The sequence below is a fragment of the Saccoglossus kowalevskii genome, chromosome 3 (assembly GCF_978046115.1).
Source record: "Saccoglossus kowalevskii chromosome 3, keSacKowa6.1, whole genome shotgun sequence".
NCBI lineage: Eukaryota > Metazoa > Hemichordata > Enteropneusta > Harrimaniidae > Saccoglossus > Saccoglossus kowalevskii.
Window position 1 is genome coordinate 14,763,306 of NC_140643.1, and position 27,783 is coordinate 14,791,088.

General features: G+C 34.1%; 3 protein-coding genes across 3 annotated transcripts in view; 1 reads left to right on the top strand and 2 right to left on the bottom strand.

Annotated features, from left to right (window-relative positions):
* LOC100369850 (uncharacterized) overlaps positions 1–1,419 on the bottom strand; it is a 47,877-nt gene extending 46,458 nt beyond the window's left edge. Inside the window, exon 1 of the mRNA XM_006811238.3 lies at positions 1,391–1,419. The gene's annotated coding sequence lies outside the window, so the exon portion shown is untranslated. The remainder of the gene's footprint in view (positions 1–1,390) is intronic.
* A 204-nt stretch (positions 1,420–1,623) lies between these two features.
* LOC100369698 (pre-mRNA-splicing factor 18-like) lies at positions 1,624–10,697 on the top strand. Its single transcript, XM_085496799.1, has 9 exons — positions 1,624–1,787; positions 3,792–3,869; positions 4,689–4,790; positions 5,331–5,444; positions 6,299–6,517; positions 7,517–7,657; positions 8,414–8,485; positions 9,144–9,299; positions 10,188–10,697. The coding sequence occupies exons 1-9, from the start codon at positions 1,725–1,727 to the stop codon at positions 10,263–10,265; spliced, it is 1,023 nt and encodes a 340-aa protein (XP_085352925.1). The 5' UTR covers positions 1,624–1,724; the 3' UTR covers positions 10,266–10,697.
* LOC100369548 (E3 ubiquitin-protein ligase RAD18-like) overlaps positions 10,537–27,783 on the bottom strand; it is a 38,951-nt gene continuing 21,704 nt past the window's right edge. The window contains exons 3-14 of the mRNA XM_002730496.4: positions 22,982–23,114; positions 21,874–22,178; positions 21,335–21,434; positions 17,964–18,075; positions 17,707–17,779; positions 17,406–17,485; positions 16,687–16,747; positions 15,120–15,608; positions 14,401–14,484; positions 12,751–12,884; positions 12,308–12,381; positions 10,537–12,055 (exon numbers count right to left, since the gene is read on the bottom strand). Coding sequence (XP_002730542.2) covers positions 11,917–12,055; positions 12,308–12,381; positions 12,751–12,884; positions 14,401–14,484; positions 15,120–15,608; positions 16,687–16,747; positions 17,406–17,485; positions 17,707–17,779; positions 17,964–18,075; positions 21,335–21,434; positions 21,874–22,178; positions 22,982–23,114 — 1,784 coding nt within the window. The 3' untranslated portion in view covers positions 10,537–11,916. The remainder of the gene's footprint in view (positions 12,056–12,307; positions 12,382–12,750; positions 12,885–14,400; positions 14,485–15,119; positions 15,609–16,686; positions 16,748–17,405; positions 17,486–17,706; positions 17,780–17,963; positions 18,076–21,334; positions 21,435–21,873; positions 22,179–22,981; positions 23,115–27,783) is intronic.

The window sequence follows — 27,783 nt, forward strand, 5'->3', positions numbered from 1 at the left end:
AGCCATACATTAATTTGAACCATATAAAACAAGTTCTGCATGACACAGTCCCTGTTAGTTATCAAACTTAAGATATATAGTTTTGTTTATAATAATACAGATTGAACATAAACATGTCAGAAGTATGGATCCAGTAGCTGATGCTTGATTATGATGGTTTTTACATTAAAATGATTGACATTCAGTTTTCTTGTATTTGATCGTCAAACAAGGACTTGTCCATATTGATATATATTGCTCTGGAACAGCATTAATTAAAACAAAATGGTCATTTTGAATACGTCTGCATATCTATTTTAAATCCAATCTAAAAATCATAATTTCCATACTCCCATAATGTCCAATGTATGTACAAAATCCATCCATAAACGACTGAGATCCGATTTCGGAATGCCAGAAATGCTTGATTTTGATGATTTGTCAGCACAAAAAATTACTGCCATTCGGCCATCTTGAATCAGATCATGAAACAAATTGATGTGTATATAATATGTATAATATTGTGTATGATGTATGTGTGACGTTTGAATGTAATCGGTCCAGGAATGTCTAAGATATAGGTCCGGATGCACACACACACACATCTACAGAGCTCAATCCATAAAAACTCAGTCATAGAAACATTACTCCACTTTGTGGCATGAATTATCAGATCTAGATACATGTGATATATGGTACAATCACAATTTAAACTAATGATGGCAAAACATGAAAACAAGTAAATGTATATTTGGGGAATACTGCATACATTTTAATTGGCAATTTCAGATTCCATAATGTCTGTGGGGGGGGGGGGCAATAATCTATGATCTAGGCCAAATAAACACGGTGCACTCAAGAATGGAATAGTGAATTGCTACGTAAATCCGTAGACAGCACAGAATTTGTGTAATCACTAATTGCTTTATCTTTTTTACAACTAACTTTCTTTTTGTAGTAGTAGTTATCACAACTAATCTTTATTGCTATTAACTGATATAAACATTAGATTTCTAAGGATGCAATAAAGTTATTATTATTATTATTATTATGGTTGTCTCCATGATTTCAGTACATTACTATGGGAACTCACAAACGCAGATTGACTCATACGTAAGGCCAACCCATAACCCTCCAGACTAATTCACTAGGCTATTATTCATAGCCACAAATGCATGATGGATGGCATCTAGTCTAATAATAAAATTTTATATACCCTTGACTTATAAATGCTTGATTACACCCCCTCCCTTTTTAGGGATTCAGGATTGAAACTAAGAAATTATTACAAAATTCTGAAAAAAAAGACAGACATAATAATTAGAATGCATCCGGTCATCTTGGTGTGATACTAGTAACTGTCTAGAAGCTCAAGACAATTAGTAAACAATAAACAAATCTTAATGCTTACCGGCTGGACAATGAGCTCATTGCTGAAACACCAAACTGTGGATTCATGAAACACATTGTTTTTCGTAGTTCATTCTGTAGAACATTAAAACAATGACATATGACAGATAGAATTCAAATGTTCAAAGCTTATTTCAAATATATGGATTATCTTTTATTATTGAAATACAGAATAAGTCATAATCGAATCCACAGTCTGAAAATAACACGAGGAAATACTTTCAAAACAAACAAACACGTTTCGAGATTTCGTATGTCGATTATCGACGATCGGCGTATTTCTTCGTTTTTAGATGACTCTTGGTATGAAAATTGTCTTCTGACTGAACTTTAGAATGGATTTCTTAAAAGCCGAGTTAGAAAGAAAGAAGAAGCAATTATCGAAGAATGAAGTAACGGTAAGATTGTGCGTAGTTACAGTGTGTAGTATGGTCTCACTACATTTTTTTTTTTCAAAGACCGATGTGTTCACTTGTTGTTTTGAAAAGTTTGCCCCAGTACTCAGTATTAGTATAAAAGAAAGCTTTCGACGACGTTCATTTAACTTTCGGAATACATTGAAATATAAAGAATCAGTTGTTTAAGTATTTTTTTATGAGTTCTCATAAGTTCAGGAGGGGGGAACTGTTTCTGCTGTTCTGCTTATGTTATTGTTGATAAATTTATGGAGCTCCATGAGAAATTTATGCAGAACATATCATACAGGCCCTTCCACAAACACCCAACCAAATCACACAGGCTGTTTCCCACCATATTATGTGCTGTGATAAAAAATGGTAAGAACAGATTCATACAACTGTAGTAAATTTTAAAGCGACCACACATTGAATGGGCCACAGTATCCCCAGTCAGAAAATGAAACACAATCTATTGTATCAGCACTTGTAGCGGGTAAATAAACTGTTGACACCTTCCAATAAATATTTTGAGCGATATACCATCAATGATGTGACCTAAAATAGGCATGTATATAATCAACTCCGGTACCATTGCGCATGCGTATGTGTTATCAGCCATATCGAAATCAAGAAACAGAAGTTATTTGTGGATTTTGTGGATTTAGTAATCTATCTGATATTAAAATACAGTTAGACTACCTATTATTAATATGTTTAGTGGTTAGATCAATCTGTTTAGAAATTGGTAATTAATAAGTATGTATGAACGAGTTATGCTGTTCACTCAAAATTGGGACAGAAACACTACACTTATGTGTGTAATGAAAAACACAAAATCGTTCTTGTTACAACATTCAATTTTATTCTTAGAATATAATTATATACCCGATCTATAAAGTATGTTTTTGAAACGCAGTTCCTCATCCCATTGGCTATTATCACTGATTTTTCGTTACTGTTGCCAAATTTTGGTTTACTGAGTGTTTCAAATAAATAACCTATCTACCGGTAATCATTTGACTCAATTTATGATATTATCAAAAAGATTGCCAAAAAACCAGTAGTTTTTGGCCTCAAAGTTTTTAGCTCGGAAACACAGGGAGATAAGACTTGATTTTCAAGAACACAGGTCATTTGGATCAGTCGGTTTCTTTTCTTTTGAGTATATTATGTGTTTAGAAACATAGCAACGTTGTTTTTTGGTGAATATAGAACATGTTCAGTTCCAATAAAGGATTTTGATATGCCAATCAAAAATTTCAACAATTCTTTATTGGAACACACTTTGAACTTTCCAAAACTAAATATTCGTCGTTGTTTTAATAGTTTCACACAAAAACAGAAACATTAAGTATGTTCACATGTACCAGTAGTTTATTTTAATCTGGCTTCCACCATTTTTACACTCACTTAATATTTTATTTTACGGAGTGTCTGGTGCCACGCCTGTGGGCATGCAAAGGTTCCGCCAATGGTTGAACTTTGCATCTTCGTATAAAATGCGCGGATAGAAATTATTCAGCCAACGACACCACTGTGAAAGTGTTTTATTCAAACACCGATGGTAAAACAAGTGAAAAATCTGTATATGACTGCCGAAACTACACATAGAACGTCGGTACGTTTACTTCCGGGACGTGGCAATAACCACATTGTCTCGTGCCACGCCCGTGCCAATAACCATATTGTCTCCTGCCACAGGCGTGGCAAGAGACTCGCCCTTTCTTTTATCAAATAAACAAGAAAAAAACTAACATGAGACTGTAGCGCATGCAAGTCTATGTCAAAATGTCAAGTAATTGAAACATATCCATAAAATGGGTCTAATTCTTGCTAAAACCATTAAAATCTTGACCAAACCACTATGTATACAACCAACGTAGTAACCTCACTTTGCAGAGCCTTGTCCCACTTATACAGCTGATTGACACCTTGGTTGGACGTAAGATTTAGCCGAAACAGCAAGCAATGTATTCATCATTCAATGTTTGTTCTCTACTCTAGGGAAGTGGCAAGAAATATTTTAAGAGAGGAGATTTGATGGCAAAGCAGGAGGAAGATTACTGGAATAGACATAGTAAAGTGAGTTTGGATTTACACATACTGTTCTTGAGCCAACATAATGTGATTCATGATTATTTCGTATTTGGTCATTATTAATTAATTGGTTCTCTAGTCTATGGTTCATGATTGTGTTAATACTTCATCATGTTTGGTAGAGTACATATCATTGTGGGATAACGATAATTGTCCCTGTACAATTGCTACTTATCACTACATGACTGATATTTCTGTCACTATTTCTGTCACTTGAGGGCATTTTAGGCCTGTAAATTGTGTAGCTTCCAGTTTGTTACATGTACGGTGATGTCTGAGGTTTGATGAATGTTTTTGCTAATACTTTGTGAATATATTGCTTATTTCTGTGCATGTACATTTGTAAAAAAGTGATATGTAAAGAAAATTGGGTAAGGGACAATATTTTTGAGATAAATGTGTTATTAGTAAATTAAGATTTATTTTCAAAATTTACTTCAAATTTCAAGATGAATAAGTAATTTACATTATGGGAAAATTTAGTTTTTTCTGTTCTAAATTATTGCATTTATAAACACCCAAAAAAAAACACCCAGAAAGCTCTGAGATAACAGAGATGTAAAACATGGCCTGTCCGATTTTTTGAAACTCAAGATAATGGAACAATATGTTGAGAAGTGCATTACAGAAAAAATAAAAATGAAACTGTATTGATCAACTTAATTGAAATATTAATTTCTGTTATGAGTTGCTGTCTACAATTCTTCAAATTCAGTCATTATTATTGTTTAGCTTTCTGGCAGAGCTACATGACAAATATAATATATATATATTAATCTTAATCTTTCTAATATTTTTTTTCAGAGCAAAAATATTTCACCTGAAAAAGCACCAGAGGAGGAAAATACAGATGTCCAGACAGCAGGAACCTCACAAGGAAAAGAGCTTACTCTGTCTAGAGATGAGGTACATATCTATAATCATATAAAAAAATTACTGGTAAAATGATTTGTATGTACCGGTAGTTTTGTTTTGTACAACATGCTGGGCAAGAAAATTATTTTATCTGGTTTCATGACATTGTAACTCTATTTAACTCTCATTTAACACCTAAATGTATTAAGGAAATCTTTTCTTAAAATTAACTTAGATGTCATTTATCATATCTTTAGTTAAAGCTTGATTGATTATGTTCTCCAAAAATCTAAAATAAAAAAAATAAAATAGAATAAAATAAAAATTCCTGCCTACCTACCCAGTATTTCCTGGATCATTACCAGAAACACTAAATTTGTTTTATATGGCATAAAAGAAGTGCCCGAAAATCAATAATTGTATGCTGGACAATTACATTACGACTTATTTTAATCACAAATACATCTCTGTCATTTACATGTATGTACGGTAAGTGTGTTTGTGACTAATACAAGCAAACACAGCATCTGTCATCGAATACATGTATTGTCTGATTACGTGAGCTTATTTTTCATAGCTAATTTGTTGTAGGTGATTAAAAGGCTACGAGAAAGAGGAGAACCAGTACTACTTTTTGGTGAATCTGAATTAGAAGCTTTTCAAAGACTGCGGATTTTAGAAATACAAGCCCCTGAAGTCAACCAGGTATGTTCAGTTATTCAATAATTGTACTTGTCACTTTTAACAGCAATAATACAGTGTGTATGTACTTTTACAATTACATGCAAATAGCAGTCTAGTGAGTATTATGTTATGATTAATGCTTGGAAAATATTATCTACACATGGCCTCATTATTCCACACATCAATCCTGTGATGATTTTATTGTGTATTTATTTGAAATAATTGGACATGATTTCCAACTGACTTTAATACTGATCTTGATCCAAATTTTTCAAAAAATTGTGGGTTTTAATTTGTTAAAGTTGACAATAGTTAACTGTATGGACTTTTCTTCCCAAAGGGTTAATATTAATTATGTTCCGTGTATGTCTTCCTAATTTGTATGGTGAAAGGTGCTAATACATGATTCATGCTAGTGTAGTTTGGTTCATTAGATTTATTTTATACCATGGTGTCCAAGTGAATTAGGTGGTTCATATACACTAGATTAGGTGGACAATAACCTCCAGGCCTAAAAAGTTTGAGGTGAAATGTAAAGAAAAAATAACATAAGGTTATTGCGAGCATACCACGGGGTATGTGCAATGCAGTACATGCGTGTGCAGTATCTCTTGATTATTACACAATTGTCATTTTTGAAATATGCTTCAAATATTAAAATTATCAACCATTTGCATTCATAGATGTGGTTCTATTTTGGCCATGCACTACATTGTTACTACATCTGATATAAACAAAAAATATGTTGGAATATAATGCATATTTTCCTAATAAGGAAGACTGTGACAACACATTGGATGGATTATTTCAGTGACACAACATTTTACAAATTCGCACTGCCAGATGTGTTCATAAATAATCTTCCTTATTTTCAGGGTTTTCGAAATGATTTCAAAGATGCAATGGACAAAGTAGATAAAGACTACCTAAGTGAGTTATTAAAATCACACAATGAAGGAGACGACGAGACAAAGAAAGGTGATATTAAAGTGTTTGGCGATGATATCAAGTTTGAAGATATAATGGAGAAAGCAGAAGATTTTGGAAATAAAGATGATAATACAGATTGCGATGTTATTCTGATGTATTTAAAAGTAAGTTTACCCAGTAGATGGAACAGGTATTGACATATTTTTATATTCCCTTGAATAATGAGATTTGTATCTGAGATGTCTTAAGTGTTAACATGCATGTGATGCCATGTTCAGGCATTTCAGTAATCAGCATAAAAATTATTTGAAAAAAAAAAAACTTTTGCTATTAGTTATTGTAATTGATTCGTTAGAAGCACATTCCCAATAGAAGTGCACAATATTCCCAAATTGCATTTATTTTATACTGGTTCATTAAAATATAACGAATTATGACCATTGACACACCTCTGTCATTTACGCTAGTCTATATTGTGCAACTACATGTACTACCGGTACAGCAAATACAGTAGATGCTGTCATGTGGATGTTTTGAAGTTTATTTATGTAAACATATATGCAGCTTACATGATAAATAGATGAGCAAATAATAATACTGGTAATAGTCTGTGGCATGAAAACTATTGGGAGGCTGAGCAAAACATCCCTTTGATAAATGTCTTCAATTTAATTCTCCACTAATATCCTGATTGGTAAGAGTAATCCTGTTGATAAAAGTTGATTAACCATTTGACTGCTGAAAACACAATTTTTGTTGACTGTGGCCGGTTTTTGTGCTCAAATAGAATTGTCCTAATTTCAAAATGTCTATTAACACTTTGAGCGTCAAATGGTTGTCCGCTCACAATGGTGTGAATTTCACATTTTCTGTAATTTTTGCTGAATTCAATTTTATTTTTAGACCAAACAGACAAAATCTGAAATTACTTCAGTCTAGTTTTTCATAAAAAAAATTGAAATTTTCAGTGGGAAAAAGCTATTTTGTGGATGTGATTTTTTTTTCTGTACTAAAATAATGTGTAACCAAGTGTTAAAATACTCATTGTACTTATTTAATTAGTCAAAAATGATGCAATAAAAAAATGTATTTCAAAATACAGAATCCATTTTTTCTCACTTTCAACTTATTATTACTCACTTTAATATCATATTTCTGATCAGTTTTTATTCCAAGTATGGGCCAGAGAATTAAACAGCCGGCCGGATGAAGTGAAGCGGACCATACAGGGTAAATTGGAAGCAGCCACACACAGTCAAACACTTGGATATATGGCACCGCTATTTAGGAAGCTTAAAAAGCGGGTATGTATGCTGTAAGCTCACCAGTAGTGGCAAAGACATTGTGGGAGACGTGTTTTGTCTGAAGCAAGTAAAACACACTCATTACATTCTACGTCAATTACATAAATCATGATTAATAGCTCTTATTAAAAAGGAACTGACATAACCATAGTTTGAGAATTTGGTAACGTTGACTGGGTCTATAAGATAATGTTGATTGGGCCTGACCACCTTCTAGTTATTCAGGTTGGGAAATATAGTTAAGGCAACGTCAAACTTCACACATCTTTTAATTTTTAATGACAGGGCAATCAACGATACCGGGTAATAATAATTTACCTGTTGTTGTGATTAATTATCCAATGTATTTTGTTGATAGTATACATGTAGACTTGTGTCGTCTCAGTTAACTGAGCTGCCCTGTCAAACCAAATCATTAAGTGCAGTGATGTTGATGTTCTACAATGCAAAGAGTTTAAATATTTTAGGTGCAGTCATCGAAATAACTCTTCTTGTCACAATTCACATTATTTATACTGCTTACAGTAAATTTAATGAATGTTTTTCATTATAATGTTTATGCAATATTTACCCTGGAAAACCCACATGTTTTATTCAAATCTAAAGGACACACTTTCATTGGCTGTAGAAGCCATTTGGTATTACCAACATTCATGCCTTGATGAAGTTCACTGTACTGTAGGTGAATGAAATTAAATGTTTCCAATCACACCTCAACTAGCATTCAGTTTGATGTTTGTTTCATTGTTTTTGCAGACTGTCTCTCCAGATATCCTTGCACATTTAGTGAGAATTATGAAAAATTGTTTAGACAGAGATTATGTGACGGTATGTATAGAAAATAGTAATGAACGATATTTGTTTCCCAGTATCAATTGTCAGAAGTGCTTATGCCATGGTTAATAAATGATTACAACTATCACATTTAGACGCGTGTGTGTGAGCTGATATTGGCAACTTGAGAAAATTATTCAAAAATTATATCATGACCTATAATGTACAATGATTACTGTGAACTTGTTTATATTTTGCTGGTAATAATTTTTACAATTTAAGGAATTTATGGCATAAATAAAGACACCAAATTTTGTGCAAAACGCAGATTCTGTGTCGTGTGCCCCCAGAAAAAAGTTTGCAGTGACACAATTTCATGATTTTCACTGGGGTTTACAGCTTATCAAATTTCATACATTTTTATAGACTTATAAATTAAATTTAAGACCATATTTTATCAATGGTCACAGATATTATAAAGAAAAAAACAGTAAATCAGGTACATCTCAATGAATAAATTTATCAGATTTTAGTATTTTTGAAGACCTTAAAAAAGAGCAAAGCTGGCTCAAAACTTTGTTCAGTCATTTAAGACTTTCGCAAAAGCATGTACTAATTCTCAAAACTAACCTGATAGTCTCACTTCACGTATTGCAGAGTTCTTAGTAGCATTTATCTTTAATTCAGTCAATTATTGCTCCTTTTATTTTAGGCTGCCGATTATTACTTACAAATGGCCATTGGTAACGCTCCATGGCCTATCGGTGTCACTATGGTTGGTATTCATGCCCGTACAGGAAGAGAGAAAATCTTCTCTCAACAGATTGCCCATGTACTGAATGATGAAACCCAGCGCAAGTATATCCAGGTAGGAGACAATCCCAGAACAGGATTCTAGAAACATGCTCTATTTGGCAAGAACAAAAATACCACTGCTGCAATTGTGTTCAATAACATCATAAAAATTGCTCAATGCCAGAGTCAAGGATTCAATGTAAAGCTACATACAAGACTGTGTGTTTGGCTACACAGCCCTTACACCAGTCACTTATGTACTTCAACTCAACTCAACTGAAATTAATTATATTCATGTACTGGCACCCCTAATCTGTATTAAAAGCCTCAAAAATTCCAAAAACTAAAAATTAACTTTCTTGTATGTGTAGATAGAAGCCCTCTGTTGCATTGTACCATTTTAATTGAAGTCGCGGCTTCTAATACTGACTTGACAGTACTAATAACAGCTTATTTAGATGGTCATTGGTGATGTATTTGTGTACTATAAATGCATTAATGTTTTAATATTGTTTTTTTGCTGACAAGTAAAATCTATGCAAAATAATCCATTGTTTAGCTGGCAAATTCATGAATGTGACCCCCAGTGAATAAACTCAAAACAACCAATACATCCACTTTGGCGGCCATGAAGTGACATCAAAATGTAATAAGATAATTTGACCAGAACTTTATAGAAAACTTGAAAGGAACTGATCTCAAATGTTCAGGCTCCATTCAAAGTTATTCTGTATTTAATATTATTTTTCAGAAAAAAGTTATCCTACTTCAATTGTAGGAATTTGTTTAATGAAATAGTTCATTGAATTGCTCCATTGAATCTTGTTGAAGTCAATTGTAACCAAGAGAGCAGAATTTCAAATCTAATTGGGTAAAATCGTATAAATACGACTTCAAAGAAGTGACCTTCCTTTATATTTTAATTCCACAAAAGTGATATTATGTAATCTAATTCTTTTAGGGTTTGAAGCGATTAATGACAATATGCCAGAGGAACTTCCCAACTACACCTTCACGAAGTGTGGAATACAACGCATAAAACATCCACTAGAAAACTACCTGAATACCATCTGATGCATGATTTGACAACTCCACAGTGCTGGTGCTAAGAACCTGGAAAACGTCATCAAGTTGACTTAAAGGAGTGCAGTGGGAACACAGCGTCTTCCCTTGTGTGTCGTTTCTGTCTCTACCATGTGATGCACATATCACTGTACTATAGTGAATATTTTTTATCTATAAATTGAAGCTATATAATGTTCCAACATCTCAGACAAGCACGTCATGATTTGAAATAAACACAAGCATCATGAAAAGATGATGTATAATATTTATTGTAACTGTTAAGTGGCATATTATGTAAATACAGAGTTGTTAGAAACACAGGCATATTCATGGCAGTGTTTATGCAGAGGGCAGTGTGAACATGTCGGGCTTTGTAAATAAAGAAGGCTTATTTTATAAAAATTGATTTTTCCCTCCATGTGTGGTCATTCATTGCAATATATGCATATCATTATTTGCTTTGTTAGTAATGTCTATTTCTGCTTCTAAAAAATATGGTAATTGAGGTTAATGAAAAAAAACATGCATCAATGATGTGTCAACTGTTTTCTCGTTTTCTGCACATGTTAATCTCTTAGGTCACTATAATAACTTGTGCAGAAACAACTGAATTTTAGTGCAGCTCTAAATATTATTCATTTTTCTTTTCTCACAATAATCCTCATTTTTGAAATCATACTGGCCTTTTTTGATAACAAATTCTTGCAGGGATTTGTCATGGCAAGAAATCAAAGCAATGTAAACAATTCCCAAACTTGTGCCTATCAAAACATTCCGAACATGTACATATAAGCACAATGTGCTGATAAAAATTATAACAAACATATATACACAAATACGAGAAAACTTTCAATAATTGTGCAAAAAAATAAAGTTGCCTAAATGAGTACACATTAGACCAATCAGAAAACAGTTTTTTTTTTTTTGACATCACATTCTGACTTGTATTTATTCCACCAATTTGAATACAAATTTATAATACCCCCCCCCCCCCGCCAATAGAACTGTGTGCGCACCCTTATGACATCCATAGAGTTTCTGTTACATGACTATTTTAATATAAAGCAGACTTAAAATGTCAAATTGTTGTGGAAGATGATTATTTAGTTGAATGTACATAATAAAATCTCTCCACAGAAGTCCTGATAATTCTCTCGGTGGGTAATTTATATTTATTTTCAACCTTCTAATTATAGGTTTATTCACCGACTAAACCTTGTTGATCTGCAAGTTCAATGCAAGTGTATATGTTTGCTGTTGACAGTTCATAACTTATTTTACGGCTGAAACTTTATATATAAATGACACAAGATGTAAATTGTGGATTTGTTTGAGACAAATATAAACATTTTGTATAGTACAACAAAAACAGCATATGTCACTTTTAGGTAGTCCAGGGAACTAAAGATTTCACAAACATCCAATTTATTTCTCTTCCATGTAAAAGTTGCAAAGGCAGTCATGTGACATAAATCATCAACACACATGTTCATTTACAAAGCAGGGAAGCAAACTATACCTACCAATCAATATACTACAAAAAAAAATTTGTTTTCTCTATGAATACCTAGTAAGCAATGTTTCTTGGTAAAATTAAAAACCAGAAATAAAAAAAAATATTATTGTTATTTTCTGGGTGCTTTTCTTTTTCGTTTCGTGGTTTCAACTTCACTGGAACTACAGTTTTCACCAGTAGAGTAATCTGGACTTGCCATGGATTCCTGCTTTCTTTTACGAAGTGATCTTTTCGGCACTGTGGTAGGGCTAGATTTGAGAGGAGTGAAAACAATTAATTAATACATTTACATGGGATGGGTTTGAGAGGTAGAGTTTGATTTTCCAGTCAGCAATTGCTCATCATCTTGCCCCAAATTCATTAAAATCAATGAAATCACAATTGTTTTTGTCCCAAGGTTAGGATCACTACTTTGAGTGAAATGCAGAAAAATCAAGAATGAACTCAAATTTGCTAAAAAGCTAGGGGGCAGTGATCTCTGGGGGCACTAAAGACTTTACCTTTCCAAGGTTTGTAAAATCTTCCCCATATCATCGTCTAACATGGTTTCTGAATTGCTGCCAAATTCACTTGACTGGAATAAAGACAATATATGATGTATTATCGGTAAGTGTGTTTTTATGCTCAGCTTGATGTTCAAGATGTAATGTCATTGGTTTCAGTTTAGATATACAGGCACTACTGAAGGGAGATGTTTGGTGGTCTAACTGACCCTATCAGCTAAGTAGCTAAAATAATCACCCTTATCAGCCATTAGTTCAAACCTGTGGGAAGATGTTGCCTTCTTATGGTTGGGCTGGGAATGCTTATTGCGAGTCTGAATCACGAAAAACTTCCATACAAACTAAATGCACAATACATATGGAATTGCGAATTGTCCAGAAAGAGACATAGACTTCAACAAAGTCTGTGCTATAGTCTATGCTGTGACCGATCAACTCACCTCAAGCGGTCCAAATCCCAGTGACGGTGTAGATGACGGCGACCGACTTTCTCGTTTATCTGTCTGTGGTTGATTCCCAAATATCGGACTAGATCCTGGTGACGTGGATTGTTTCATTTCTGGCATCGGATCACCTGAAATATGACAAGTTGATATATTTAACATCAGTTTTTGGTCATCATGTGCAACAGTGTACCCTCTAAGCAGAAATGATGCGCCACTGATGCACATAGATTTGTTATGACACAAGTACTTATGCTAATTCACTGGTGCATAACTTACTTACTATAAGTTTGTGAATTTGTGATTTTGTAACAAAATTCACAAAATAAGTGTAAAAACAAAGGAAACAAGGGTCTACAACATTTTTGTTTTTTTCACATACAATTTAATTTTTTTCTCGAAGACAGACCGACTGACAAACTGACTTAGAAGTCAACAAACTGACTGAACTTGATTTTAGGGGATTCTATTTTGACTTGAGATCCCTACAAAATCAGTCTTAGAGGGAAAACTGCTGCACAGTCCCTAAATAAATGCTTTTTAACAAATGTTAATACAAGGTTATTTCAAAGAAATCACAAAAAATTTAACTGTGTTTGCAATACGATAACCTTATTAATCTTTCTCGACCAAACCTCTTGTTGTATAAATCCTATAATTTTTCAACATGGTAAAAATTAATGGAACTTTTTCACCAAGTTTGGATACATGGCTACCTACTTGGAAATAATCTGCAGTTGTTCAATACTTGCATTTGTTATTCTCATTAGGTGTAATCAGAGGTACATTACTTGGGGTTTGCAACTACGGTGACATGATACCAAGATCCCGTTTCAATCTCGCTCTCGCATAAGCGTTCCAACTCAGAAAAATGCAAATGCGCATGCCCGAGGTAACTAGGATATTGGGATGTCCAGGTGGATCAAAATAGCTGCTCACGATATGACAGATTACGATAACTATATTTTCTGTACATTTTCGATGTATTACATTCTTTCACTATGAATGTGGTAATACATGTTTTATTGTTTTATTACAAACCGCCTATGTCATGTCAGAAAGTAAGAGCATCAGTCTCGCTATCTACGAGATGAGACTTGAATGGGATCTTGGCATGATGTCACCATACAGAAATATGCATGTTACAAACCCCAAGTAATGCACATCTGGTGTAATGTATTACTGTGTAAACAGCACGCTCTAGAAAAACCTCATTTTCCTGCTTTATTCATAATTTATTGAAAATCAACAGAACAAAAGGCCAGCGAAAAGTATTTGTGCCTGTAATTTTCATTCAGTGATGTGATGATTCTATTAGTGACATGCTACATTTTTGCTGTGTTTTATGTAAGCAAAGTAAAGTATTTGAATGTGAAGTAAGATATTCAAACATGCCGATATCACTTTCGAAAATGTTCTCATAGCATTTTTTCAGACGGGTGAATTCTATTGTTTTCACTGCAATATATCCTAGGGCGACGATAACAATGGATGCTAAAAACTTAAAGGCTCATGGGTAGATGTTTGTTTGTTAAAAAGGATATGTTATGGCTGTCTGTCACATGCGAAGGCGACAACTTACCAACTTTAAAACGCAATGTGACAGCGACCAAAAACCACTCTCTGACACTACATCACCATACTTACTGAATATGCTAGGTGAAAGCTGCTCCTCATCACTTTGTTCATCCACAATGCACTGCTTCTCTTCTGGTGCAACCTCTGGTTCAGCTGGAAAATAGATTTTGTAACTGAACAGACACTGCACAACAGTTTTCACTCTCAATAAACTGTAAACTGTTCAATTTTCACTGCTGGGAATGTTTGCAGTTAGACGACTTTATGATATTATTGAAGAGAAAAGTTTGTGAAAGTCACTGTCACTTTTTTTAAACAAGGTAGATATGTCTCTGAAACAGCATATGTAAAACAAAATGGCCACCAGTCGACAATTTTGATATCTGATCTGAAAAACCACCAAATGCCATGATTATGTTAAATGTATGTACCATTTAGGTTTGGTACGTACATTTTGGAATGGCGGAAATTTATATTCATAATAGAAATCTAGTACTGAAATGGATATTTTATCTGAAAAACAAAGTGACCTGTATCAAGAGCACATAAAGTCTAACATATGTCCATGTACCAAGAATTTCTGAATGACTGAGTTCTGATTCAAAATTACAGAAATTCATTTTTTGGCACTCAAATGGCAGAAATGTATCTCAAGATGTATGATGTGAAGTTTAAATTTGATCAGTCCAGGCATGACCAAAATATGGCTCATTCGTTAAAACATAAAGGCCGCTAGTTAGACAAACGCATACATTCAATAATATATATAAGATAAATGCCAGACTTACAAAGTTTTTGTTTTTCTTTCTGATGCACGGCAGAGTGTGATTTCTGATGTTTCTTTGGTCTACCGACTGGCCTTTTGGATTTTTTTCTAGTAGAATTCCCATCACTGGCTGTAGCATCTACAGCAAAGTCTGAATCGCTGTTCACATTTTCAGCTGAAATTGAATCAATAAATTTCAGTTCATCTTTACTTGACACACATTTTTCTGCTATGTCAAATTCTGACTCGTTAATTCTGTTTGTAGCAAGCGATGATTCAGAGGATTGCGTATCCATAGCAACTGGAGTGTCACCGCTATTGCTTATTTCAGTTTCCATGGAGGTTGACGATGTGGATGGAACTGCATCTGACTGTGAGGTTGTTGCAGATTCCATATTTTTATCGCCTGAATCTTCCATTTCCGCTTGATTTGCCTTTTTTGTTCTTCGGGTTCCCATCCTTTTTTTCACTTCATTAATCAGCTGATCGTACTGTGATTTGTGAGTTTTCACTGAAAATTAATGGAACATCAATTATAATTATAATCTTTAGAAACCACAACTTTTTTATGTATTTTTCAATAATTCACTCTTAATTTTGGTTAAAATTGACATAATTTTACATTACCGACAGGTTCTGACCAAAAGTTTTGCAAACATATAGAAACAATATATAACCAGGTTTAATTTTGTGACTAAATTGACCTTTGAATTCAAAGCTTTTATGAACTCTCATTAATACAATATGAAAAACCACTATATTTATGTATACCCCCATAAAATCTGTATTAGAAGCCGCATCCCTAATAGAAGTCGCACCCATTCTTTTTAAATAATTTAGAACCAAAAATTCATCATTTCTCATATGTGTAGATGCTCTAATAGAAGCCGCACCCCCTCTGTTGCATTGTACCATTTTCATAGAAGCCGCGGTTTCTAATACAGATTTTACAGTACTTATTTATCGCAAATTTCTTATGTATGTATGTATGTATATGCTGTGATTGGTTGAGACTCGGTCACATTACATTGAATAAAAATGGATATTACATGGTATATTGCCCGCAGAGTGGATATTTACATGGTATATCACATGGATGATGTCACTGAAACTATGGTCATAACCATAATATTAATGATGCCCTTGCCTTTGGCTCTGGCATCATCAATATTATGGTCGTAACTAGCAGCCTTGGGCAGGCAACAAATCATGATATTGCCCTCACAAACACGTATTATAATTTAACTATTGCCCATGTGTTAGCATAGGGCAAATTCCTTAAACTGATGTATCTTCACAAATCGGTATGTACCCCCATTTTATACTTTTTCAAAATGTAAAGACACATTGCTTCATTACCTTGAGTTTAAACAAATTGCCAAAATTTGTTCTAACTGAACAGATCATGTTTTATTTCTTCCATATACAATCGCATGTAATAACTCTGTAATACATACAGTATCTCAAAAATTAGGTTATGGTGTAAAGGCCAAACAGATATTTCCAGGACCAAGACTGTAACTGATTAAATACTTGACGAGTCACAACTCACATCATTAAAATTCTGATTAAGCATCGGATTAACTTACTATACTTTTCTTTTTTCTTTTCCTGTTCTTCCTCAGATTCACCTTTGTCAAATACCAGCTTCTTTAAATTAAAATTAAAAAAAAAAAAATGTTTGAATAAGTTTAGTTTTGTTAATTCTGATAGACGACACATACGATCATGGACTCATACGGATACACGTATATATCCAAGTACAGTGATATATTATGAAGATCCTTTCATCAAGCATATTTCGACTAATGGCATCACAGAACACAGTAAACTATTGGAAATGATCAAGTAATTGTACTCGAAAACAGAACAGGTTGAGACACACACGACCAGATTTATCACAGACTGACTCATTTGCATTAGTTTTTTTTTAAATGTCCATTTGATTTATTTGTGATTTAGTGATTTCACAATTCCTATGACTTTTTTATTAATCACATATCACAACATATGCATACCTTCATTCTATAAATCGTTGCTATCAAATCCATAACTTGTCTTCATTTTACACATAAAGCAACGTGAGGCAATAGTTGACACACCATATAAGCTATATTAGAAGTGCAACTCTATCAAGGAGGGCACACAAACGCCACAAATATTTGGTGGGATTTTGTGTACACCAAAGCATCCCTATTTACTTGACTCTGTGTTGATGCGACTTTTATTTGACCAGCTCATGTTCACCAAATAGAGTTCAGAATGTTCACCTTATAGAGTACATACAGTAATTGTACATGATACATACCGCTTGTTTGATTGATTCTTTGTGCGCTAACTGTGTTTTCATCTTCTCATTCTTCTCAACATCCTTGGCAATAGCAGCAGCTACACACAATAAAAAAACAATGTATCATTAGATATAAACACCTACATTTACACATCTCCTCTGATTAAAGGTGGTTCCATAATTAGGTATTTTTCCATTATCACATCACATTTTTTTTTTGACAGTTAGACATATCAACCTTTGAGTTGTGTGGTAAATATTTTTATTCTCGAGTAGACCCCCTGCCCCCACAGAAACACACACATGCATTTAGACTCACCTGATTTAGGATTTTCTGAGTCACATTGTGAATTGTAAAGTAAAGTGAATTCTTGGATCCTCTTGATGAGAACCTAGTGGAGATATTGACACATGGCAGTCAGTGGAGATATTGACACATGGCAGTCAGTGGAGATATTGACACATGGCAGTCAGTGGAGTAGCACAATTACGGTGAAGTGGCACAATGGCAGTCGGGGAGTGGCATGGGTGGCAGTCGGGTTTGTATGTTGCTTGTGCTGTGTCATTTGTTATTACCTGTCTGCTTCCTTGCACAGAGAGATTGTACTCTTTCAATTTCTTCTTGAGATCCTTATCAGACATGAGGTTGTACACAAGTTTAGGCAGCGTTTTTCTCTTGGGCGCTGAGCTGAAATTAAACATAGTTCATCTGCGGGGTGACAATCAATAGACTTACGTAGTGCGATGATAAAATATCAAATCTGCAGTTTTAGAACAAGCATGTGTGTAATTATAAATATTATTATACTAGTACATCTGTCACCGTAACGGCATAAGTTAATTTTGCAGTATGGCTATTTGCATCCTACCATATTTGGATATACAAATTCCAAATATGGAATGATTAAGGGGTGATCTCATATTCAAACACCTGGGTCAAACCTGGGTTAACCCGGCCTGCCCTTTCCTGCCCTATTCAGACCTACTAGACCTACAATATGCAAATTAGTAGTAGGTTTGAACGCCCCCACTGAAAACAAACAACAGAGAACAAAGAAGACAGACCTAGGGAAACCTAGTTTTTTTTTTATAATATATGTACTGTTTCAGCCTGGTTTCATTAGAACAAAAATAAGATGTATACTATGGAGCTCCATGTTCATACTGAGTGTTATATTTTGAAGTGTTAAAAATTACAGCAGCGATTTTTTTTCTTTGCAAGTCTTGTACATGTAAATGCTAATAAAAAACAAACTTGCATTTGTTTCACAAATCTATTTACATCATGTCATTTATAAGTGTGATGAAAATTATATTTATTTATTTCTGTGATTGGTAATAATAATCAGTTTCCCACAACTTACATTTTGGTACAAGTCAATACAATTGTTATTCAATTTATCTGGAATTAATTACAGACGTGATGGTTTGTTATATTTTGTCATTGAATGTGAATCAAGTGATACCATAGACCCTCTCCATTGTGATATATATGGTAAATTAATGTTTGAAACAGAACAAGGAAAAAATGAAAGAATTTTAATGAGCAGCTTCTTAGGATAAATTACTTACGTTATATATATATTTGGCATAGAAAGTAAAATATATTTATCCATTAAGCGAACTGGTACATTTTGTCTGCAACAAGTATGGTCAGTTTTGTGCCCATGTCAGTTCATAAATTCATAGAACACATTTTTTGGTTACGTTTGTAAAGTCTGTGAGACTGCGAGTTATCAAAATATGATGAAAGTATTAAATCGATAATGGCAACATTGTTTTCTACGAAGGGATCTGAAAACCACAGTCCCTCTATCACTGTGTGAAAACTAAAGTCGGGGCTAACGCTACGACTCCGGCGCTAGGACCACCTAACATTGTCAGCTGACGGCATTGCGAGAAATTACAGGTATTTACCATTTACCGCTGTCGATATCTTACTTTACTGTGACAAAATGCACACATTTCGAACCCCCGGTTAATTAAAAATAAACGATTATTTTAGAAAATACATCGAAGTACAGTGCCTTGAGGGATTGTGGGCGAAGCAGGCAGCGAGGTGTTGTTTTTAAACATCGCAGAAAATCATGCACTCAACGCAGCCATCTTGGTTACCTCAATCAGAATTTCCCCTTGTCACCCAGCACGCATCGATTGTGATATCGCAACGTGCACTGTGTCGCCTTGGGCGACAGACTTAGGTACAAGGCACTCTATGAATAGGGTATTTTCAGAGGTCAGGGTTTGTTTTTTATAAGCAGTCTCGTCTGCAGATGAATAGCCTTAAATAATCAGCGCGAGTCCATTTAATTTAATTTTCAGTTTTGATACTTCGTGTCACTGGCAATTGAATAAGAAAAACTGCAAATAATCGATGTGCAGCAAATCGAAATAAATTTTCATGGCGTACACTGAATTTGTTTTACCGGATTTTGCGATGATGCACTCCTGAAAGAACTGTTTGAAAATTGAACGCGCAACAGTAGTAAAGGCTTGAACACAGTAGCGTAAGTCTCAAGTGCAACTTTGTATCAACAAATGTTCGTCTTCTGATACTTATTAGCTGTCAGAGACACATATCAATTGTCCAGCCCAATGAAAAGTCTGATTCACGTCCTCTGCTCAATTTGTGACTCGAGCATAACAGTTTATCAAAACAAAACAATTTATTCAGCACGCTGTTCACCGATGAAAGAGTGTTTTTTAGGCAAGACACACGGTAAAATGACTACTGTACACCAATAAATCGACACATTTTAGAGACAACTATCTAGTCTTCAAAAAGCAATGTAAACTCTGTCAATCCTAAAAATAAACAACAGCTTGAATGAGGTGTGAATGAGATCGGTTCGAACCGCAGTTTTTATGCAAAATCTAGCGGTCGCCTTGAACCGCACCGGCTATTGTTTAAACTTCCAAACCGCAAAACTGGGTTTTGTTCGGGCGGTTTAGGGCGGTTTGGGTTTTCGTAGGTTTGACCCGCATGTTTGAATATGAGATCCACCCCTAAGTGAGTAAGCGTCCTCTAATAATAAAAAAAAAATAGCATCCCCAGGGTACCTTATTTGACCGAACCCCACACAAAGAAGATCGCTGATTCTGTTCTAAACTTTTTGGATTTCGACATTCCCACGATATATCCGTGAGAGAAAAAGATGTATAATAATAAGGTTATTACAAGGATAGCGCAAAGTATGCACTCAGACAGTACACCGTCACATTGAACACCGCTGCACGTCAGTCGTTACTCCTGCTGTACTGTCCTCATGCATGCTTTGCGGTATTCTCCTAATGACCTCATAGTCACATACATACACAAATTTCATAAAACCATAAATAAATAATCATAATTCCTTGTTTATTTATTAACTCTTTGAGTTCCATAATATTTCCTGCCATAATTTTTAGGATGAAATTTTGCACACTTTTTATAAATTTAACTATAATTCATAATTTGAATAAAACCAGAGACATGATTGATGAAATGAATACCATATAGGAATTATGACTTGTCTAAGTACCAACTTTGACCAAAAATGTTAAAGACAAATAAAAATAAAACCAACATGGCTGCACGTCAGTCGTTTTGATTCAAATCTAAAAACAACTTGACGTGAATCATTAACCCACCATGTAAATACCAAGACTAAATGAAATTGGTCAAGGCATGCCAGGACAACTTATATTTTTTTGAAGCGAAATAGTCACCAGTCGGTCAAACATCAAGGTAACAAAAAACAAATGAGCATGTATATATGTCAACAATTATGACTCTTCTTCATACCTATTTTAACAAAATCAATCCATGCAAACCAAAAACAGACAGAGACCAAAAACATTGGTGAAATCCAATTTTTTTTCACCCATTTCAAAATATATCATATATCTACCATAATTGGTTGCAAGAATAAATTTTCATTTACATGTACAATTATTAAATTGGTTACCTTCTAAGAGCTGACTTTTTTGGATCGCTGTTTAAACACAAGTCAAGGTGAGCATTGATGTTCTTTTCAAGTAACGTGACCCCACACACTGGGCAGTTAGCTAAAAATAAGAGTATAATAAGGTTATCACAAACGTATTATAGTGAACATTTCGACCAAGTCAAAGCAGAGATGGAAAAAAGTCAATTTGATTTCTAAAGCCTTTGTAGGTGCATGGTTTTTTTTAATTTTATTTTAAATTTTGTTTGTGAGATTTTTATACCGAGTTTGAACAAAAAAAGGCTAGGAATAGCTGACGATTTTTATTTTTTATGAAAATGGCCACCAATTGGTTAAATTTGATCCAAATAAAAAAACTAACCAAGATGACATACAACCCATTATGTCTTGCATTTAAAAACAAAATTTGAACAAAAACAACAAAAGTGTACCTGAGAAATGTTTTTTTTTTTGTGCTCAACTGTTTATTATTTACAATGTTGATCATATTACAATAACAAAACGAATATGTTGATATTTTTGTGTGCAGTATAACCCACCTTTAGGCAAACTGCTTGTCACTCTACTTTGATTCGCAGGACTGGGAAAGCTTTTGAGTATTGTAACGTCTTCATTGACTTTCCCGCTATCAGTTGAAGTTCCAGGTTGTGGTGTGCTCTCCACATGACTGCTAGGTTTTTTCGATTTCTCCGTCTTGGGACTTTTCACTTTTTTGAAGGCACACTTGATGGCATTTGGGCTTTTGTCATCTCTGTTGTTAACAATGATCGCGCCATCATCATTATGTTCCGAGCTAATAACAGGAGGTGTATTGAAATCTGAAAGTGATCTCAACAGCTTGGGTCTGCAAAATTAGAGAATAAACAAAGCATTTTAAACACTATTATTTTTGAAAATATCAACATTCAAAAAATGTATGACCAATTTTCTTAAAATTCAGGTGAATAATACACGTAGAATGCTGTTTCATGTTACCATGGAAATGAAATAAAAATAAAATTTTATTTCAGTGTAATTTCTCGCGCCCGCCGACTTGTAAGCGCAAACAAATATTATTTTTATCTTCATTTTTTGACCGCCCGCCGCATAAAATATCCAAGTTGCATTTTTGTGGGGGTATCATGATCAAAGTACAGAAGTCTCGTGCAGATGAGAAACAAGGTTATACATGGAATAAAATTTGATTTCATTTCTTCTCTCTGATCTCATTCACAATTCTTTGAGAATCACACAAATCTAATAGAAAAAAAAAAAAAAAAAAATTTTTTTTCCCTGCTTTCCTGAAAAAAATTGCCTTATAAAAACTTGAGAAACAAGAAATAAAAAAAGTCTGGCCTAAATTTCCACAAACCTGACAATTTTTTATTGAAAATTTCCAGTTTCAAGAAAGTTTTTACTCGCTACAGACTGTGGCTACAGAGCAGTAACTATTATCTCGCATTTTAATGTTGATTTTATACAGGCACTTTTCAATTTTTGGGTACATGTATAACTCTGCTTCTACATTAAGAGTAAACTGAGCGTTTCTCTTTCCAAGCTAAACTCAAAAAAAATATTCAAACAATTCTGAAAAATTTCCAGAATGACCAGAAGCATAATTTCAACATTATGTAAATACAGATAAAAAATAAATGAAAACTATCTCACCTAATAGACAAGTAGTTTTTCACAAGATTGTCCAGTACCCTATTATTTCGGAGTTCTGGTTCCAAGACAGGCGTCTGACATGTGGGACATTGACTTTTATAATTCATAAATCTCCTGATACAAAGTGAGCAATCTATGGAAAAAGTAATCGCCATGACATGGTGGTATAAATGTAACATAGGACATGACGTGCTTTGAAGATGTGGTGATTTAGTTACATCTAATCTATTGGTACATGTACCTTCCTTAATCTATATTGGTACATTCCTTAAATGTATCTAGCATGTATTGGTTCTTTCCTAAACTCTATCTAGTATATTGCTACACCTCTAAATGTATACTGATACGCCCCTTAACTACATATCTTTTAATTAAATTTAGTTTATTGGTACACCCATTAATTACATCTAGTCTAATGGTAAGCCCCTTAATTACATCTAGTCTAATGGTAGGCCCTTTAATTACATCTAGTCTATTGGTACACCCCTTAATTACATCTAGTCTAATGGCAGGTCCCTTAATTACATTTAGTCTATTGGTAGGCCCCTTAATTACATTTAGTCTATTGGTAAGCCCCTTAATTACATCTAGTCTAATGGTAGGCCCCTTAATTACATCTAGTCTATTGGTAGGCCCCTTAATTACATTTAGTCTATTGGTAAGCCCCTTAATTACATCTAGTCTAATGGTAGGCCCCTTAATTACATTTAGTCTATTGGTAAGCCCCTTAATTACATTCTAGTCTAATGGTAGGCCCCTTAATTACATTTAGTATATTGGTACACACCTTAAATTACATTTAGTCTATTGGTACACCCCTTAATTACATCTAGTCTAATGGCAGGTCCCTTAATTACATTTAGTCTATTGGTAGGCCCCTTAATTACATTTAGTCTATTGGTAAGCCCCTTAATTACATCTAGTCTAATGGTAGGCCCCTTAATTACATCTAGTCTAATGGTAGGCCCCTTAATTACATTCTAGTCTAATGGTAGGCCCCTTAATTACATCTAGTCTATTGGTAGGCCCCTTAATTACATTTAGTCTATTGGTAAGCCCCTTAATTACATCTAGTCTAATGGTAGGCCCCTTAATTACATTTAGTCTATTGGTAAGCCCCTTAATTACATTCTAGTCTAATGGTAGGCCCCTTAATTACATCTAGTCTATTGGTACACACCTTAATTACATTTAGTCTATTGGTAGGCCCCTTAATTACATTTAGTCTATTGGTAAGCCCCTTAATTACATTTAGTCTATTGGTAAGCCCCTTAATTACATCTAGTCTAATGGTAGGCCCCTTAATTACATCTAGTCTATTGGTAGGCCCCTTAATTACATTTAGTCTATTGGTAAGCCCCTTAATTACATCTAGTCTAATGGTAGGCCCCTTAATTACATTTAGTCTATTGGTAAGCCCCTTAATTACATTCTAGTCTAATGGTAGGCCCCTTAATTACATTTAGTATATTGGTACACACCTTAAATTACATTTAGTCTATTGGTAAGCCCCTTAATTATATTTAGTCAATTGGTAAGCCCCTTAATTACATTTAGTCAATTGGTAAGCCCCTTAATTACATCTAGTCTGATGATAGGCCCCTTAATTACATCTAGTCTGATGATAGGCCCCTTAATTACATTTAGTCTATTGGTACGCCCCTTAATTACATCTAGTCTATTGGTACACCCCTAATTACATTTAGTATATTGGTAAGCCCCTTAATTACATCTAGTCTAATGGTAGGCCCCTTAATTACATTTAGTATATTGGTACACACCTTAAATTACATTTAGTCTATTGGTAAGCCCCTTAATTACATTTAGTCTATTGGTAAGCCCCTTAATTACATTTAGTCTATTGGTAAGCCCCTTAATTACATTTAGTCTATTGGTAAGCCCCTTAATTACATTTAGTCTATTGGTAAGCCCCTTAATTACATCTACTCTATTTGTAAGCCCCTTAATTACATATACTTTATTGGTAGGCCCCTTAATTACATTTAGTCTATTGGTAAGCCCCTTAAACACATCTACTCTATTGGTAGGCCCCTTAATTACATTTAGTCTATTGGTAAGCCCCTTAAACACATCTACTCTATTGGTAAGCCCCTTAATTACATCTAGTCTATTGGTAAGCCCCTTAATTACATTTAGTCTATTGGTAAGCCCCTTAATTACATCTACTCTATTTGTAAGCCCCTTAATTACATATACTTTATTGGTAGGCCCCTTAATTACATTTAGTCTATTGGTAAGCCCCTTAAACACATCTACTCTATTGGTAGGCCCCTTAATTACATTTAGTCTATTGGTAAGCCCCTTAAACACATCTACTCTATTGGTAAGCCCCTTAAACACATCTACTCTATTGGTAAGCCCCTTAATTACATCTAGTCTATTGGTAGGCCCCTTAATTACATCTAGTCTATTGGTAAGCCCCTTAAACACATCTACTCTATTGCAGTGTTCTCCACAAGGGGTTTTAAGCGGGCGGCCCGCCCATCAAGTTTTACGGCCGCCCAGTAACTCTCAACACCCGCCCACCAACGTACATCCAGCTGAAATTATTTGTAAAAGCTTGCATTGTTCTTCCCAAGCCTAAACAAAAGAGTAGTTGCCCAACCCTTTATTTTGCTATTGTTTCAAGAGTCCAAACATAAACAATGTCCATTGGACGTCTGCAAGCAGTTATCAAGTGTATTCATGGCAATGTGTCAATCGCTTGAATTCATTGTCGCCCGACATTGTTGCCACTTATTGCTCACGATACGCAACTACAGTGGTTTCAATTTACAGCTGTATTTTTAATAATCGTCTTCCGATCACGAAAGAAAGAAGTAAATACGAACGAAATGTATATGCACAGAAAATAAACAAATATATTAGCAGATTGCATGTAAACTCGAACAAAAATTTAAATTCTAGCCGTATTTACAACGTTCGCTCGATTTTCATTGTGAAAACAGCATGGAGAAGGCAAACTGATGACCTTTTGGCCTACCCCATTCAACGACCGTCTGCTACCCACCGCTGTTGGCGCTGTAACGATCTAAGTTGCATAGGGGAACAGTGCATTCTGGGTGTTCGTGTACTGAATTCGGAAAGCGGTAATAAACATCAAACATGGCTGCTGGGTTGTAATTGAATGATATTTTAGTTATCTTTTCCACGTACTTTTTTCAATTTATCTATTTTTTATGTCTAATCTTTCGAGAACATATCAGATTATTTTATTTTGCCGATTGCTAGCATTTTTTTCTTGAATTCCAAAACAATGTGTGAAAACGCAACGTATCGTGGCCGTACATGCGTAAATGCATCTTACCGTCCGTCGGCACGGGTGAGTACTGATGCCACAAATAAAAATGTTATGGATTTTGTTTTGACAAATTGTCCGTTTTGAATTCGTGGGCAAATCATCTCGTATGTTTTCTACATTATAATAATAACTTTATTACACTACTATGCCATCAGAGGGCGCAGTATGGTAAATAAAATACAAATCATAAGAAAAAATACAGTAGCTAGACTATAAGATAAAATTAAAAATAAAAGATGTTAAAAGCTTAATAGGAAAAACAAATTAAGGATAGTTACAGGATTCTCCCAATGTAGAGGTGATAGCTATCATATACCTGATTTCTGTTTTGCCTTATTTAGAAACTTTGCCAGGGGTATGAAGCACGTCATTATTTTAATGAAATTATCTGTTTTCTTTAGTTTATTTTTAATTCCTATTTCCTGAAACAGCTCCCCTCTTTCTTTATTGAGAAATTCACAATCTAGGATAAAATGTTGTTCGTCCTCAACTGAATTTGTATTCCATTTTTTACAAAATCGCTCATCCGCAGGAATTTTTGGTCGTTGTTGTCTGCCTCTTTCAATTTCTAAATCATGATCACTAAGCCTAAATTTACTCACAATTCTCCGAAGGCTGAAGTTTGTTATTTCGGTCAGGTAAGTTTCTATTTTCAAAAACGATTTAAACAATTTATATGTTCTCATTTTATTGCCATGTTTACCATTTTACTGTGAGGAGAATTTAAGCTTTCTTTCTATAATTTTTCATAATCTTTTGTGAGTTTTATTTTAACAACATTTGAGATTTGATCAATGTTATTTACTTTATGGTTTAATTTTATTGTTTCAAAGTCATTGTGGCCCATTATATTTTCAATATGTTTTATCCAACTAGAATTATTCTTAACTGCTTGATCGCGAGCACATTTAAGTATATGGTTATCAGGTAGGGTATTTAGCCTGAACCAATATTTAGTTGCCAATGTTGACGCCTTTATTCTTATTGGTGTTCTGCCAAGTTCTCCTTTAATACCAATTACTGATGTAGTTTTACTTACACCAAGTATGAAACGATAAAATTGATTACAGGTGTGTTCAAGATCATTGTCATCTTTTAATAAATCACAAGCCCAGATTTCTGCCCCGTACATTAAAATTGGTGAGATTAGTTGGTCAAATAACTTTAAACACAGTGAAGGGGACACCATTTTGTGATTTAATATGGTTTGTCGTATAGAGAATAAAGCTTTCATTGCTTTGATTTTTAACATTAATAAATTTGATTTAAATTTTCCATTTGGTGTGAATATAGTGCCTAAATAACAGAATTCACCCACTGCTGTAATATTTTGGTTATTAATTGAGAAATTTTGATTTTTAAGAATTCTGTTGCCAGTATTAAAAACCATCACTTTTGTTTTCTTTACGTTTACTACAAGGCTCCATTTTTCACAATAGTTGGCTAGTTTATTTAAACAATTTTGTAGACCTTCGGGAGT